Source organism: Astatotilapia calliptera, chromosome 7 (assembly GCF_964374335.1).
Source record: "Astatotilapia calliptera chromosome 7, fAstCal68.1, whole genome shotgun sequence".
Classification (NCBI taxonomy): Eukaryota; Metazoa; Chordata; class Actinopteri; order Cichliformes; family Cichlidae; genus Astatotilapia; species Astatotilapia calliptera.
In genome coordinates, this window is record NC_137428.1 from 53,363,969 (window position 1) to 53,380,543 (window position 16,575).

The window sequence follows — 16,575 nt, forward strand, 5'->3', positions numbered from 1 at the left end:
CGTGTGTGTGGGCTTCCGATAAACTTCAATGTTGAGGTTGCCATTCTCTTCAATGTGCACAGCGCAGTCCAGGAAAGGCAAACAGTCGTGCTTTGTGTCTTCCCTAGTGAACTTGATGTTTTTATCCACAGCGTTAATGTGCGCGGTGAAGGATTCCACTTCTTGTCTTTTGATTTTGACCCATGTGTCGTCTACATATCTGTACCAGTGGCTGGGTACTCTCTCTTTAAAAGAGCCAAGAGCCTTCCTTTCCACTTCCTCCATGTAAAGGTTGGCTACAATAGGTGACAAGGGGGAACCCATGGCACAGCCATGTTTTTGTCTGTAGAAACCCTCGTTGTATTTGAAATATGTAGTGGTGAGGCAGAGCTCTAACAGTGTGCAAATCTGATCGGGTGTGAAGTTGGTCCTGTCCTCCAAGGAGCTGTCTTCTTGTAGTCGTTTTCTGACAGTCTCCACTGCCTCCGTGGTGGGTATGCAAGTGAAGAGGGAGACTACATCAAAGGACACCATGGTTTCATCTGGGTCCAGGGTAGGTTTCTGGACCTTGTCGGTGAAGTCGGTGTTCTTGATGTGATGTGGGGTGTTCCCCACGAGAGGTGCTAGGACGGTAGCAAGGTGTTTCGAGATGTTGTAAGTGGCTGAGTTTATGCTACTGACAATGGGTCTGAGTGGATCTTAGGAAGTCCGTAAATGCAGGGTATGGCATCCCCTGGGTAAAGGTGGTGATATGTAAGGCGGTCAATGATTTTGTCTCTTTCAAGGTCTTGAAGGCAAGCTATAACTTTCTTTTTGTAGCTGCTTGTGGGGTCTCGCTTTAAGGCTTCGTAGGTATTGTTGTCACTGAGGAGAGTAGTGATCTTTGTGTGGTAATCCGTTGTGTTTAGGACCACGGTGCACCTTCCCTTATCAGCTGGTAATATAGTGATGTTGTGGTCTTTGCTCAGGGATTCATCTGCATCTAAAGGACAAAGGTCACTCTTTCGAAGATGCCAACGTTCACATTTTGAACAGAGAGGACAGATGGTTTGAAAGAGGAGTGAAAGAAGCCATTTACGTCCACTGTGCGCGACCATCTTTGAACAGAGGCAGTGGTTTACGACGCCAGCTGTCTGCCATCTACAATCCAGTTCTGAGATCCCTTCCCAGACGCCTTAACGCCCACTCACATCCTGGGCCACCTGACTTCAGGAAATCACATGATAGGGTGGGGCCAGGTTTCACAATGAGCTCACCCGAAATCCTGGCTGATTGTGACCCACACCCGCTTTCACACCTTGGCTCATGTGATTAGGTAGAGGATCATCAGGGGGTCATTTGTCCCTCTTTGGGGGGAAACTCCCACTGGGTTTATATCTGGGACTCTCCACCATTTGACCCTTAGAACTGAAGAAGCTTCTCAGATGAGAGGTGAAACGTCTTCAAGTAAGAAGTCCAGACGCTTTTCTTTCCAAGCTCCTTACACAATTTTGCACCGGAGGTTTTCGTAAAGCTTATATTTTGGTATTTCTGTTGACCCGTACAATAGATTTGCATGTTATGGTAAATGGTAAATGGCCTGTATTTGTATAGCGCTTTACTAGTCCCTAAGGACCCCAAAGCGCTTTACACAACCTGCCATCCACCCATTCACACACACATTCACACACTGGTGATGGCAAGCTACATTGTAGCCACAGCCACCCTGGGGCGCACTGACAGAGGCGAGGCTGCCGGACACTGGCGCCACCGGGCCCTCTGACCACCACCAGTAGGCAACGGGTGAAGTGTCTTGCCCAAGGACACAACGACCGAGACTGTCCAAGCCGGGGCTCGAACCGGCAACATTCCGATTACAAGGCGAACTCCCAACTCTTGAGCCACGATCGTTAGCTAAATATTTACTTTCCTGTAACATTTAGATTGAACATTTAACGTTTAAATTTAACATTTAGATTTAAATATAATATTTAGATTTAACATTTAGATTTAAATTTAATATTTAGATTTAACATTTAGATTTAAATTTAATATTTAGATTTAACATTTAAAATTGTGTTTTAAATATGAAAAGTTACAAATATTTTACTAAATGTTGTAAAAAAAATGACTCGAAAAAACATGTTTTTGTAAGGTTTTGAGCTAAATGTGGAAAAATGTTGATGTTAATTTCAGCATGTTTCACTTTACAAACGGTGCCCCATACTCCTCTGGTGACCTCTAATCTAATTCACTGTGTTTAGCCTCTATAGACACTTGAGCACTTTCAAACATCACGTGAACGCATCGATTGGATTGGAAGCACTTGTGAGACTGAGACCGGTCCGTGTGGGTCAATGATCTCTAGAGGTGTGATGCTGGGGAGGCGTGGCTCCCCCAGCTGCGTGTTATTGGTGGCCGAACTGTAAACGGCCCAGAGTGGTACCTCAGAGAGCGGCGCGCAGGACTCACTGCAGCCAAGTCCCGCTGATGCGCGATGCCTCGTTTTACTGTACACATTCGAGATGAGTGGCTGGCAGTGCCCTGCCGGGACACTTCCAAAACCATCCAGTGGCTCGGACAGGAAGCGCTTAAACGTTACATAAAGAACAAACCGGACAACGGCGGCATCACGGCTGTGAAAGACACTCGTTTTGTTGTGCGCAGGTGCCAGGGTTTGGGTCTGCTGGACGCGGATGACACCATCGAAGATGTACTGGAGGATAACGACTTTGTCGAGCTTGGTAATAACTTTCTACACGAAGAATGCATATATTAAAAATGTGTGCAACACATTTAAAAGACGGTGACGATGGTTTACCTTTAACTCTGCTTCAGTGATGCGTAATTGTGTATAATAAGTAATTTACTTTAAATATAACTACTGTGTGAACCAAGGGGGGAATGCACACATTGTGATTTATTTTCCTGTGCATTTCAGCTATTGAAGGAGATACCATGTCTCCTGACTTTATTCCGTGTGAACCGGGAGTTTCTCATCTGTATCCTTAAACTTGTTGGATATTTGTGCCATAGCAGCTGTAGTAGGTGCTGTAGTGTGCACTAAAAACGATTCAATCTTTTTTTAATGCCATTTTTTCTTCACATACTGTTTTAATTTCGGGTTAAAATTGTCCTTGTGGGAAATTATAATTAATCTGAGAGTGACACTACATTTTGCCAAATGTTATCCTTAATTAAGTTTGTCAACTAGCACGGCAGCATACAAAGAGCCTGAAGAGGTAAGTGTATTTTCCGATAAAATTGAAAACATATTCATATCATATTAACTAACTCCGTGAAACGTGAAACTCTCTGTCCAGTATATTTCTTTAGATGGCAACAGCCTGACGTCAACAGATCTCATCAACTTAGGCAGAGGACTCTACAAGATAAAGGTAATGATCAACAAACCTCTTTTGTTGTCCGTAACTGCTCCGTTGTAATCTTTTACTTGATCCAATGTCTCCCTTTATCATTGTTTTTTAGCTGACTCCTGAGGCAGAAAGAAAGGTTGTGCAATCCAGAGAGCTTTTGGACACCATTGTCAAAGAAAACAAAGGTTAAAATACAGTGATTCAGTGCAAATGAGCTTAATTTAAACTGGCTAAATTACAGTATCTGGAAAAATAGGAGACTTTGTGTGTTCAGTTCCCTATGTGTGTTCTCCCTGCAGTTGTCTATGGGATCACAACGGGTTTTGGCAAATTTGCCCGAACTGTCATTCCTGTCAGCAAACTCAAGTAGAGTTTTTAAGTTGTCCTTAAATACATTTTACGATCTATTTCTGGTCTTTGTAATCACCCACACAGAGCCCTTTTTGTTTGTTGACTGATGCCATGCACTTTTCGTTCCACAGGGAGCTCCAGGAAAACTTGGTGCGCTCACACTCAGCAGGTGATGACACTCTTTGTGACGCAGATATGTTGATTTTAATGTTTTCAGGCCCTCTGTACGTCAATCATCTTAATCAGAGTTATGCTGTGACGCATAGGTGTGGGGAACCCGTTAAGCCCAGAGAGGACCCGCATGTTGCTCGCTTTGAGGATCAATGTTTTGGCCAAAGGGCACAGTGGTGTTTCTCTTGAAACCCTCCAGGCCATGATCCAGGCCTTTAACGGTAAGCTTCAAACCAGTTAGCTGATGTGAGATATCAGCTTCAGTAAACTGTGGATAACTTTATTTAAGGACAGGGGTAGGACAGCTGTCATAGGACTTACTTTTGTCTCCATAACTTTGTCCCCTCAGCCTCCTGCCTCTCCTTTGTCCCTGAAAAGGGAACAGTAGGTGCTAGTGGTGACCTGGCACCCCTCTCTCACCTGGCCCTCGGACTCATGGGAGAGGGAAAAATGTGGTCTCCCACGAGCGGGTGGGCTGATGCCAAATACGTAAGCTCAGAGTGACTTTTCTGGAGTTGTAAAACAAGAGGGCAACTACTATCGTAGGAAAACGTGTCTCTTGTTTACAAGAGTGAAAGGTTTCAGGGTGCAAATGGAAACATTGTTTGCTTTCTGATGACCCTGGACTTTTTACATGTTTTTCATCTTTCATTCCTGACCAGGTCCTGGAGGCACATGGACTAAAGCCAATATCACTAAAACCTAAAGAGGTAATGTTCAAAAAAAAAAGAAAAGCTCATCTATTTGATTTGTCTGCACTGTTGTGATTTGACCCAGAGTTCACTGATAACAGATTTTGAAGTATAAACTGCATTTGCATCATAAATATACAATAAAATACATATTAGGCCAAATATATGGAATTAAAATAATTTTAGCAAAATAAAAGGTAATATGAGGGTTAACTTGTAAAAATAATGACACTGTAAAAAAATCCTTAAAAAAATTATCTTTGCAAAATCCCTGCGTTTTGTTTATATTTACATTTTACACACCTACTCAAATTTTTTCTTCTTTTGCAATTGGGGTTGTACACCCATCTCAATCTCTGGGATTCCCTAACAGGGTCTGGCTCTGATCAATGGGACACAGATGATTACCTCTCTAGGGGCAGAGGCCGTGGAGCGAGCCCAGGCGATTGCCCAGCAGGCAGATATTATTGCTGCTCTCACCCTGGAGGTGCTAAAGGGAACCACCAAGGCCTTTGACAGTGGTGCGCAGAAGCTATAAACCCGAAGAAAACCAGAAACTAGATGAAATTATTTACCTCCAATTGTATAACTGCACTACATGTCATCCATCCTTATTCAATTTCTGGTCTCTTCCCACAGACATCCATGCACTGCGGCCACATCCGGGGCAAATAGAGGTGGCTCAACGCTTCCGCTCACTGTTGGACTCTGATCACCACCCATCCCAGATTGCAGGTTTGATGAACATCAAATAGTATTCATGTAAAGTTCTGATCACTGCATTTTACATTTGTGTGCCTTCCTCCTCCCGAAAACTTGTTTGCATATTAGAAATGCTCTTACCACTGGCAGTGGTTTCAGAGTTGCACCACCTCAAGATGAGATGCATGAGTTACTGGGGGTGCATTTGCCAACAGGCATTAATGGAGTATAGCCTTCTAATATCATGCAGCCTTAAATATGCTGTGTTTAATGAGTGTCATATTGTTCTGGTGTGTTCTTACAGAGAGCCACAGGTTCTGTGACAGAGTCCAGGATGCCTACACCATGCGGTGCTGTCCTCAGGTAACCCCAAGTTTATTTATAAATCCCCAAATCACAGGTTTCTCCCACAGCGTTTTAAAGCTTCTGCAGCTTCTAGATGGGAAAGGGAAAACTTCTCACATGATAGATAGTGGGTCTACCACATAGAAAGCAGATATGGAGCTGCAGCAAAACTATGTTTGAGCATCGTACATCTCTTTCTGAGTGTTGTGTCCTCTCTCTGCTCGCAGGTTCATGGAATTGCCAATGACACAATTGCATTTGTCCAGAATATCATCAACACAGAAATCAACAGTGCCACTGACAACCCTGTATCCTTTTCTGTCTTTCAAACTAGAGGAAAAGACTGATCTATGAAATTTAGCCAGTTTGGTCTCAAGTCTGATAACTGAAGTTGGATCTGCCACAAACTGCACACAGGATTTTACTGGAAATCAGTTAATTTTGTCTTAACGGTCTCACCAGATGGTATTTGCAGAAAGAGGTGAGACCATTTCAGGTGGGAATTTCCATGGGGAATACCCAGCTAAGGTATGTAGTAATAAGATAGTTTGTTTCGATTCGCTTTAGATTTGATTCTTCTTTCTTAAACAACTGTTTTCTTTCTCATAGGCTCTGGATTTTTTAGCCATTGCAGTCCACGAGCTGGCTTCAATCAGCGAAAGGAGGATCGAGAGGTTGTGTAACCCCTCTCTGAGTGAGCTGCCTGCCTTCCTCGTCAACGAGGGTGGACTCAACTCAGGCTTCATGATTGCCCACTGCACTGCAGCCGCCTTAGGTTTGTGTGAAAAACATGAAGTAACATATAATCTCCTACTAAATTATTCCAATTTCAATGAGATTATGATAACATTATTTACTAAACAGGCTTTGATATTGAATATTACACTTCAGAGTGCATTTTTTAATAAAAGATCTAATGTTATAAATTTGTAGGGTTTTTTTTTTCTTCTTACCCAATATTTGAGCAGGAGCACTGACATTAATCTCAACTCTTTCACGCTGTTCAGTTTCAGAAAACAAAGTTTTGTGTCACCCATCATCTGTGGACTCTTTGTCTACTAGTGCTGCCACGGAGGACCACGTGTCTATGGGAGGATGGGCTGCTAGGAAGGCCCTGAGGGTAATAGAGCATGTGGAGCAAGGTAAGGTATAGCATTGTTAAATTATGTACACCTCACAAGTACTGGGTTGGCTTAATTCTTTGTGCCACAGATTCATCAAGGAGCTGGAAACATTCCTCATACTATCATGACAGGCGCTGCCGGTTTGTCTCCACATCCATCACGTAAATCTCCTGCTCCATCACATCCCAAATGTGCTCTGTTGGATTTAAATCTGGTGACTGTGAAGCAAATTCACTGTCATGTCTAAGAAGCCACTTTGAGATTATCTGAGCTTTGTGTCTATCTTCTGATGTAAGAAGCATTTAAAAGATGAACAATATGTAAGATTTGGTGTTTAAACAATGCTCAGTTGGTATGAAATGGTTCAAAGTGCACCAAAAAACGTTCCCTGCACCACTCCATCACCACAACCCTGAGCTGTTGATAAAAGGCAGGATGGATCCACGGTTTCATGTTGTTTATGCCAAAATCTGACCCTACCAGTCATAAGGATCTAACTTTTGCAGTAGAAATCAAGACTCATCAGACCAGGCAACATTTTTCCAGTTTTATGTGGTCCAATTTTTTTTTCCTTGTGAAAACTGTACCCTTAGTTTCCTGTTGTTAGCTGACATAGATGGCACCTGAGTGGTCTTCTGTTAATGTAGGCCATCTGCTTTAAAGTGTGATTTGTTGTGTTTCTAATGAGTAGCAACAGTATTTGAGTTACAGTTTCCTTCATATCAGCTCAAAGCAGTCTGGTCACTCTACTGTGATCTTTGGCATTAAGAAGGCATTTTCACCCAGAGAACTGCCACTCACTGGATATTTTTTGGAAAATTCTTTCTAAACCCTAGAGATGATTATTTGGGAAAATCCCCAGTAGATTAGCGGTTTCTGAAATACTTGGGACAGTCCATCTGGTGCCAACAACCATGCCACGTTCACTTAAATCATCTTTCTTCCACATTCAGATGCTCAGTTTGAACTTCAGTTGGCTGTCTTGATCATGTCTCATGCCTAAATGCACTGAGTTGCTAACATGTGACTGCGTGATTAGACATTTGTGCTAACGAGCAACTGAGCAGGTGTTCCTAACAACGTGATTCTGTGATTATGTATAATAATTAATAGATTTATGGTGGGGAATCCTAAAATTCCAATAAAACTCTATACAGACAACAAATAAGTGAGTAAAATGATTAATCTGTTCCATAGTTCTGCTGCATTACCACTATCAGATTTACAAATAACCAACTGTTTTTACTGTAACTCTTTGAAAACAACAAGCGTCCCTGAATCAAAGAGACTAACCGGTCAGTTTCCGCTGCTTCTGTTGCAAAAAGTGCAAAGGTCGCTGCTGAAAACCATGCCAGTGTACACCGACAAGACAAAACCGCAGGTTACTGGGCGGATACAGAGGTTAACCTTAAACCAACAGGTTTTAAAAAACAGATAAATGATTAAACTATCATCAAATATAATTTATCTCTGTGCTTAAAATTATTTTCTCCGTCTTTTGAAAAAAGTTTGAGGAAAAAAATCCACAGTTCTTGTAAGTCATGGAATAAACTAAAGGCTCAAACAGCAGTAAAAACCCATAGATGGCTTTCAATTGGCTGTGATCTATGTTATTTAATGTTTTCAATATTTATCACTAAAATGAGAGATATATTTTTGGGATTTGGCCAAACTGAATTGATACTTCCTGTTACCAGTCCTTGCTATAGAGCTGCTGGCCGCATGTCAGGGCATCGAGTTCCTCCGCCCACTCCGTACCACCACTCCACTGGAGAAGGTCTATGAACTTGTTCGCAGCGTGGTCAAGTAAGTCAAACAGATGCGGCCAAGGTACAAAATTTTGAGCCTGTTGAAACTATATACCTAATAGTTAATATTTACCCGTTGTTCCACTTTCTCCTTTTACTCTCCTGCTGTTAAACAGACCGTGGATTAAAGACAGATTCATGTCGCCTGATATCGAAGCGGTTCACCGCCTGCTACTTGATCAAAAGGCAAGTTCTAAAAAGTTGTTCAGTGCACGTGCTCCACGTGGCATGTCGTTAAATGTGCTTATATTTTCAACCCAGGTGTGGAATGTGGCCAAACCTTACATTGAGAAGTACCAGACAGAGTACATCCCCGAGTCCCGCCCCGTCTCTCCCACTGCCTTTTCCCTGGACTCTCCGGCCTCCCCCAGGAAGCGTGTTCGCCACGAATGAAAGCACACGCCAAACAAGTTTTTTTTTTTTTTTTGGCAATTACTTCAGTCACAAAAAAACAAAGATCCTACACAGTGATCTTGGTCAACACCACAGTTAGTCAAAAGTGTGTGGCCATTATCTGAGACCAACTGGAGCAGAATGGGAGAAACGGATCCTTACGCTTCACTGTGACACTTCACTGATAAGAGCGGTGTGCAGGCTCTTTCTTTCTTGCATCTGAGTTTGTTGGATTTGTGAATTTTCTATTCCCATTAAAGAATTGTTAGAAAGTCACCCAAACCTCAGGAGATGTGATTTCAGGATGCTGTATTCTTATGTCCCTTGAAGACTAAATGTACACACTGACTTCTCTCACGAGCTTATGAACTGGCTATTCTACATACAGAATATTATGCAAGCAACTACTGACCCTGTGCACGAGAAAATGCTAACTTCCTGGTTTGAGACCGGATGTAGGGTTGTACATTTCCGGTAGCTTTACTTTGCGGTCAATCGCTACTGCGAAGATATACAAAATCATGTCCAAAACTCGAAAACGGAAAGATCGCATTAAGTTACAAAGAGCAGAAGGTGGGAACACTCACCGCTGTTGTGTCATAAAAAATCTAATGATCAATTTTGACGTTTAAAGAGTTTAGATCGATCAGTTGTTTACATCACTCAACACAAGCAGAACTGCATTACTGCAGCAGAAAACTCGTCCACATTCAGAAGCACATCTCTGTATAGTGACTGGTCTTATGATTTAAACAGGCAAATGTTCAGCATTCAAACTACAGGTGAAGAATAGTTAAACCAGATGTTTCCCCCGTTATGTCGAGATCAGCTAGTCAAGTACACACCTACACAGCATGTTAACAAACCGTGAAAAAAATGAATGATTGCTGGTAAAGGTTTCTACACATTAGCATTTACGAAGGGTATGTTGTGATTTACCTTCAAAATTACAGCGGTCCCTCACTATAACACGGTTCACCTTCTACCTCACTGTTTCGCAGATTTTTTAGTGCAAGTTTGCATGCTTTTTTACATCACAATGTGTCCTGCGTCCTGATCGCTGCAGACGATCTCCTCCGTGACGTCTCTCCTGTACAGTACAGAATCGCTGCATCGATCGCTAGCAGTGTGACTCTGAAGTGCAGTACTGTATGTCCACGAAACGTTTTGCACCGTCAAAAAATAAAATTGGCTACTTGATTTCACCTATTGCTGGTTATTTTTTAGAACATAACACCCGCGATAAACGAGGGACAGCTGAGAAATATAACATTTGAATCCCTTTTCTCTTTTGCTCTGAGGCACAGGGAAAAAATATCGACAAGTCGATGAACATCATTTACAGATATATTGGGTAAATGCCCAAGACATATATAGAAATGTAAATCGCCGCTTGATTCATTCATTTGCTTAACTTGTTTTGGACCGTAAACAGGTCGTGAATAGGACACCGGAAACAAAGCTCCCCACAGGAGTTTCCGCACCGGAAGTAGCATATGCTAACGTGCACATAGTCAATCGGGTTTAACTTGTGTATACTGCACCTTACCCTGATGTACATTCCACTTGTTTATATCTAAACTTTTTTGTCCCTTTTTAAACGTGCCTAATTGACTCTTTATTGTCACATGATTTCTTCTTGTACAATTTTCAAGTCATAATTATCTTAGCACAACCTGTGATTTTGCTGATGTATTTTAAATCCTATTTAATTGTCATTAATATATTTCCAGCTTAACATAATTAAAGTTTTTAAGCGTTCCTATTCTCATCCATTTAGGTCATGTTGTGTGAATAATGTTCCTTATACTATTATCAGGGACAGAGAGGCAAATTTGTAGAAATATATCTCAAAAATCAATCAAACCTGACCGTTTTCAGTGAAGTAACACAAAATTAGTAAATGTGCCAGTGATTTCCAGCCTCTCATCAGCATACCCTGAGAATAACATGCTAATTAGTTTGGAGGTGCTACATTTGTCCTGTCTTTGTGTGTGTTGAACTTCAGCAAAGTTAGGTTGGCAGAAGCTTCCTTACCCAGTTAAACAGCACCTACCCGGCTGGACAGCTGCTCCACCACCTTGAGGTGCCAAAAGGAAGAGCCTGTGGAAAATAAAGCAGAAGGTCTGCAGTCAATAAACTCAAAGGTTGCACAAACAGCTCAACAAACAGCTCAGGACAAGATAGCAGCACAGGAGCAGAAATCTAACATGCACAGAGGCGGTTCAACGTTAGAAAAAATGCTATAGCTCTACAATTATAGATTCAGTTTAACATATATGCACTCATTCCATTCCTTACTTTACCAGCCAGAGTGAGGCAGAGCTGGGGCACATTTCAGTAAGAGGTGGGGTATGCCTTACCACAGGGGTGAGACAGATTAGCAGGACAAGAACTGAAAGAAGCTTACAGAATAATAGCATACTAACATTAATTGCATGGACGATTACAAAGGCATTCTCAGCAATCTCACCTTGCAGTTTTAAAGCATTAATGCTTTATTGCTTTTCCAGTGCGCCACCTCTCCACCAAGGTTCATTAAATTTGGCTTAGGAGTTTCACAGTAATCTTGCTGAACAACTGAACTGATCGCATTCCTCTGTCAATGAAAGATGAATGAGCACACGTTTAAATTAAACAGTACAAAAACGACTGGCCGTATGTCAAAACATTTACTGAGAAGTGTGTAAAAAAAAAAACATGTCTCCTTCGAGCCGGATTCGAACCAGCGACCTAAGGATTTCAGCTTTTGCCTCTACAGTCCTCCGCTCTACCAACTGAGCTATCGAAGGGACGGTGTCCATCGTTCTCATTCCACAGTATTTAATAAAATGTACCATTCCCGGAATATTATATCATAGATTTCAAAAATGTATGAAATTTCATTCTCACAGCTGAGGTACAATCATTGATGAAAACGCGAACACACAACGACTGGTTTTAGATAAATAGCTAGCTAGCTACCACACTGCTTCCATTCAAAGTCTCTCGCAAAAAACTGAACTGTCCAGCTGTAGCTAATGTTTTAGGCGAAATAACTTAAAATAGTACCAAGTCAACAGCTCCTCCATTACAGCAGAACTGTGACAACCGAAACAACAAAAACACTGAATAACGACTTTATTTTTTTGAGATATTTTTGCTAAACGGCGCTCTCTATTTGAAACAAAAGTGACAAACATTTAGCTAAAGATTGGGAAACGAAACGAACCTGCATGTAATCTTCCGCAGGTGAGAGCTCAAGCTAAATACAGTGGACAGTAGTTACATATATTGCACATATAGTGCTAATGGCCATTAGCACTGCTGAGGAGCGTCTCAGCAGGCAGGTATGCTTTAGCTTTTCTGCAATATCCTTTGCGGAAAAGCTAGAAAGATTTGAAAATCTTTCATTTGATTGGGAGTCATTTTTATGGCTAATAAAGTTTGTTTTGTTTTGTTTTTTTTAAGGAAAGAAAGAAAGAAACGTATTGATATATAGTAAAAAAAAATTATATATGGTAAAAATCCAAACTGCTTATCTTTTTAAGCGCAAAACTTGAAAATTAAACATAAATTAATTTTTATTTTATTTATTTTATTTTAATTCTGAGACTTAGAGACATAGCTTTCTGCTTTGTTATGAAAAAACAAATTAAGTTGAGGATATCCAACATCAACCACTAGGTGGTAATATTTCACCATGTAAGGAAATTAAAAAAAATCTCCTTGAACTTCACATGTTATATGTTAACAAACATTTTCTTTCTTGTAAAAAAAAAGAAAAAAGAAATTGTTGCATACAGTCAAAACGTGACTGGTTTCTATGATTCTATTCATAAACACCATAAATCTATATCTCAGTTTTAGGACCAGGAAAAATTAACATTTTTAACACAACCAGCACATCCCACAGTGGGATATCTATGTGAGTGTTATTTTTCTAAACGTCCTAAATTTTCCATCTGACAAACACAACCCATATTTTAAAAAAAAAGGATTTTAATTATAAACAGGGCTTGCTGTCGGGCTGCTCTCTGATGTATTCATTCTTGTCCTGACCTGTCTGACAGTGAGGCAATTCGTTACATTACATGTCTGTACTGTATGTACCACAGGGTCACGCTTGTGAGGCAGCAGACATTCTTCTCATAACACAGGCTCCAATCCCCAGATCTTCCCCGGCCTTTTCCCAGATTATCATCCAGTCTCAACTGGTCTCAACTGGGAGCGACAGATATCCAGCCAAAACCCTACGGCAGGTTTAAAGGGTGGGTCTTCATCAGGAACACGAGAAGTCGCATTCGCTAACAACTTTTTTAACCTGCACATTTCTTATCAGTGAACTTTGTTTAAAAGTAGTAAATAAACAAGAAGATATTAGTGGTGCAATTATATACAAATTATCAGCTGTTTCTAAAGTTTTAGCCTGAAATAACAGTGATGGACACCTGGCTAAGGTCATTAGTTTGCTGTCTGACATCCCATAATTCATAAATCATCACGTGGCTTTTTGAAAGCAGTGTGACCTCAGTCCTTCACATAGACTATATATAATGGAAAAAATGCCTTTGGTTGTGGACTGAAAGGGTATTGCTTTGCGTCTGTAATTAGCACAAAAGCATTCAATGTAAATGATCATATTATTGAATATTATGTTGCTATATTTGTAATAGCACACTGGCAAAGACAATACTGGGATCTGCTCCCCTGTGTCCCACCCATAATTTCCACTCTTAATTTCCACTCTTAATATGACACAGTTTTGGGAGGGAAGAAAAGATGGATGTAGCCTTCTGATCTGGAAAGTAAGGCAGGTGAGGAAGAGCCTTAAATGTGGGCAGTAGACATTGACTTCTCTAGTTGCAAAAGGGCTTTTTCAATTATATAGGACAAATGGTCTTAACCTCACTTGCACTGGGAACCGAGTAAATGCTCCTCTAATTGGTTTACTGTCTCAATCGCCGCAACTTAAATGTAACTTTTTACCCTATTACAGTAAAAAATGCCAATAAAGCAGAGTATGCTTTAGAGCCAGGTAGCTAATAACCAAGTGGTTTTCCTCAGAAAGATTCACCCCACATTTTTGATTCTAGGTTCAAAAAGTAGCAATAGCATTAAATGCTGAATGCAAAATAACTGATGTTGTGTTGTGCTGCTAATATAACATCAGCTCATTGCAAGGATCGACAAAGATGGCATGCTAACACAAAGCTAGCAAAGAACCCAGAGTAACGTTAAAGCTGAGTGTTCACCGACAGCAGTCCAGCAACCCGACCGTGATAGTCAACTGGTAACAAAGGAAGTAATGAACAATCGGGTTTTTAGCATTGTGACCTTAATTTGTACCTGCGCGTTTCTATAGCAGAGTTTAAGTGGAAGTGGCGACCGCTTCAAAGTCTCTTTGACCTGGTTTTCAGCTTTGCGTTCAAACTCTAAAAGAAGCATCGTATGTATTTGCCTGTTACAATAGGGATTTGTGTCATTATGTGGAACTTTAGCCTTAGTTTATATTGCTAACTGATGATGATGCATTTCAGGATGTTACAGAATAACAGAAAAGTTAAGTGATGAGTAGTTTAACAGTTTACTTCCTCTGGGGAGTAATAAAGGAATGTGTAATGCATTCCTTTTTTTGACTAAAGAGCCCAACATTGTTCACTGTCAAATGAGTGATTTCACAATGGCTACATCCATCTTTTATATACAGTTTTGGTGCTCCCCATGCCCCTACCTTTAGCCACAGCATTGGTGCCCTCTCTCTTACTTCACTTACTATGCACTCTCTTTGATATTAGTTTGCAATAAGTTAATGTAGAGTATAAGTGTTTGTACTGAAGATCACTGCAACCAGTGTCATATTCATATTATAAAAGGAAAAGTGAAAACAGATATTTTAGCAAAAAAAAACAAAAAACCTGAACAACTTTTTCTGTCTTGCATAAACAATTTGAGACCTAAAAAAAGTCAATGAAATGTAAATACACAATTAGTTTTATACTAAAGCATGCAAGCACTGCTCATCAGCAGAATCAGTGAGCATGCACGTGATGGCAACAAACAATTTTGAGTGAAAGTTAAAATGAAGCTGCGCTTTATACTTGGTTGCTTCATACTGTTATTGTTCCCTTTGAAAACCTTTAAAATTTTGAATCATGAGACTGTGACAGGTCCGTTCACCCGAAACATCCCGCTTATACACCCAACTAATCACATCATCTGCAAAGTCTTTTCTCTCTAACGTTTCCTTCCTCGGCTATCTCGTTTCAACAAGACAAAACGAGGAACTCACACCTGCTACTTCTGCAAAGTTAAAGTGTTTTACAGCTTCCCTCCTGCTGTAGTTTCTTTTTTCCGTTTTTATTCTTACCACTGTTCATGTCATGGAGCGGATGACATGACATCAGTACACTTTATCTCTCTGTGGGACTCTTCCCCTCTCACAACACTTAAAATAAAAAATGGGACACGTCCGGCTGCTCGGCTTACATGAAGGTGAAAGTTCCACAGCTTCCCTATTTCTGTGTCCACTCTTGTCTTTACATCGAGCTTGCACTCAGCTATCTGCTAATTCTTTCCTAATGTGTCATAAGCTCATTGGTACACAATATAAATTCCTAGAAGTGTTTGAGCAGAAAATAATATGTGTTGGGCTGTTGCTATTGTTACTATATGATATGAATTACTAACAGCATTAAATTCCAAATGAGTTACATCACAAGAAGATTTGCATTTTAGAGCTGGCACTGCAGATTACACTGCCTGATGAAATGTGGGTGGGAGCGATGTTATGGCTAGGATCGAGCAGACAGATAGTAGTGATAAACGTCATAAAAATGCAACGGCAGGAAAAGCAGTGACAGCGGGTGTTCAGAGCCATCTGTTTAATGCTTACCCTGCAGGCAGGGCACCTTCTTTGCTTGCCTGGAGCATGTCTGGCTTTTTGTCTGGCTTTTACAGGAGAGTAGACAGATTACTTGCAAAGGTTGAGATGGTTCAGTGGGCTGAAGGTACTAGGTGACACGGAAGCACGGGAGGGGAGGGAACCATATCCTTTTACAGTCTGGAAATAAAGCTGGCCAGCAGCCCTGTGTCTGTCTTCTTATTGGGCCATAGATGACAGGATCACAGCAGCGCTGGCTGTTGGAGGTCCAGCGCCAGACTGCAGCAGGCAGGGAGGTAATTTGACATGGGAAGCATTATTTCATGTGTTACTGAACTTCCCCAGACTGGCCTTTTACATCTATAACTGCATTTATGTGCACCAAACAACAAATCAGACAGTTGTCTTTGCCTTTGACATGCACTTAAACATTGGTCATTTATGTATATATGCGAGAAATCAAATATAATTCCTGGTTAAGAAAAACTGTCACAGACTTGTAGCTATGAAGCAGCCAGCATAAAGACTGCCAGACGCTCTAAAGCTCCTTTAGTAACATGTTATATGTCACAAAAGTTCAAGTTGTGTTTTTTTTACAGAAGTTTTTGTGCACAGCTATTTCTTCAGTGGACTTCCCGGCATCTCAGAAGGTTGTGGGAGCAACCTTTGGGTGGAAAAGGACTCCTACACATGACCGCATGAAAAGCAGTCTGCCACACCAACAAGCTACGTAATTAATCATGTGCTTTGGGCAGCTTTTACTCAACATTTTTCTCTGACTGCTAACCAGAT

At 41.0% G+C, this 16,575-nt stretch overlaps 1 protein-coding gene and 1 non-coding gene across 3 annotated transcripts; one reads left to right on the forward strand and one right to left on the reverse strand.

Moving 5' to 3' along the window:
• Positions 1-2,352: 2,352 nt before the first annotated feature.
• Positions 2,353-9,197, forward strand: hal (histidine ammonia-lyase). Of its 2 annotated transcripts, XM_026175468.2 has the most exons (20): positions 2,353-2,702; positions 2,900-2,960; positions 3,173-3,200; positions 3,282-3,356; positions 3,448-3,520; positions 3,635-3,701; positions 3,818-3,855; positions 3,953-4,078; positions 4,207-4,346; positions 4,520-4,567; positions 4,923-5,070; positions 5,189-5,284; positions 5,556-5,614; positions 5,824-5,904; positions 6,059-6,124; positions 6,206-6,371; positions 6,604-6,738; positions 8,418-8,526; positions 8,645-8,714; positions 8,790-9,197. In XM_026175468.2, exons 1-20 carry the CDS (start codon positions 2,456-2,458, stop codon positions 8,919-8,921), a joined length of 1,965 nt encoding a protein of 654 aa, XP_026031253.1. In that variant the 5' UTR covers positions 2,353-2,455; the 3' UTR covers positions 8,922-9,197. The 2 variants fall into 2 exon arrangements, with proteins under 2 accessions (XP_026031253.1, XP_080159970.1); XM_080303844.1 differs by lacking the exons at positions 8,418-8,526; positions 8,645-8,714; positions 8,790-9,197 and adding an exon at positions 6,809-7,885.
• A 2,429-nt stretch (positions 9,198-11,626) lies between these two features.
• Positions 11,627-11,713, reverse strand: trnay-gua (transfer RNA tyrosine (anticodon GUA)). The gene is given in 2 exon segments: positions 11,627-11,662; positions 11,677-11,713. It is a non-coding gene; the product is annotated as a tRNA-Tyr (tRNA).
• Between the last annotated feature and the right edge of the window lie 4,862 nt (positions 11,714-16,575).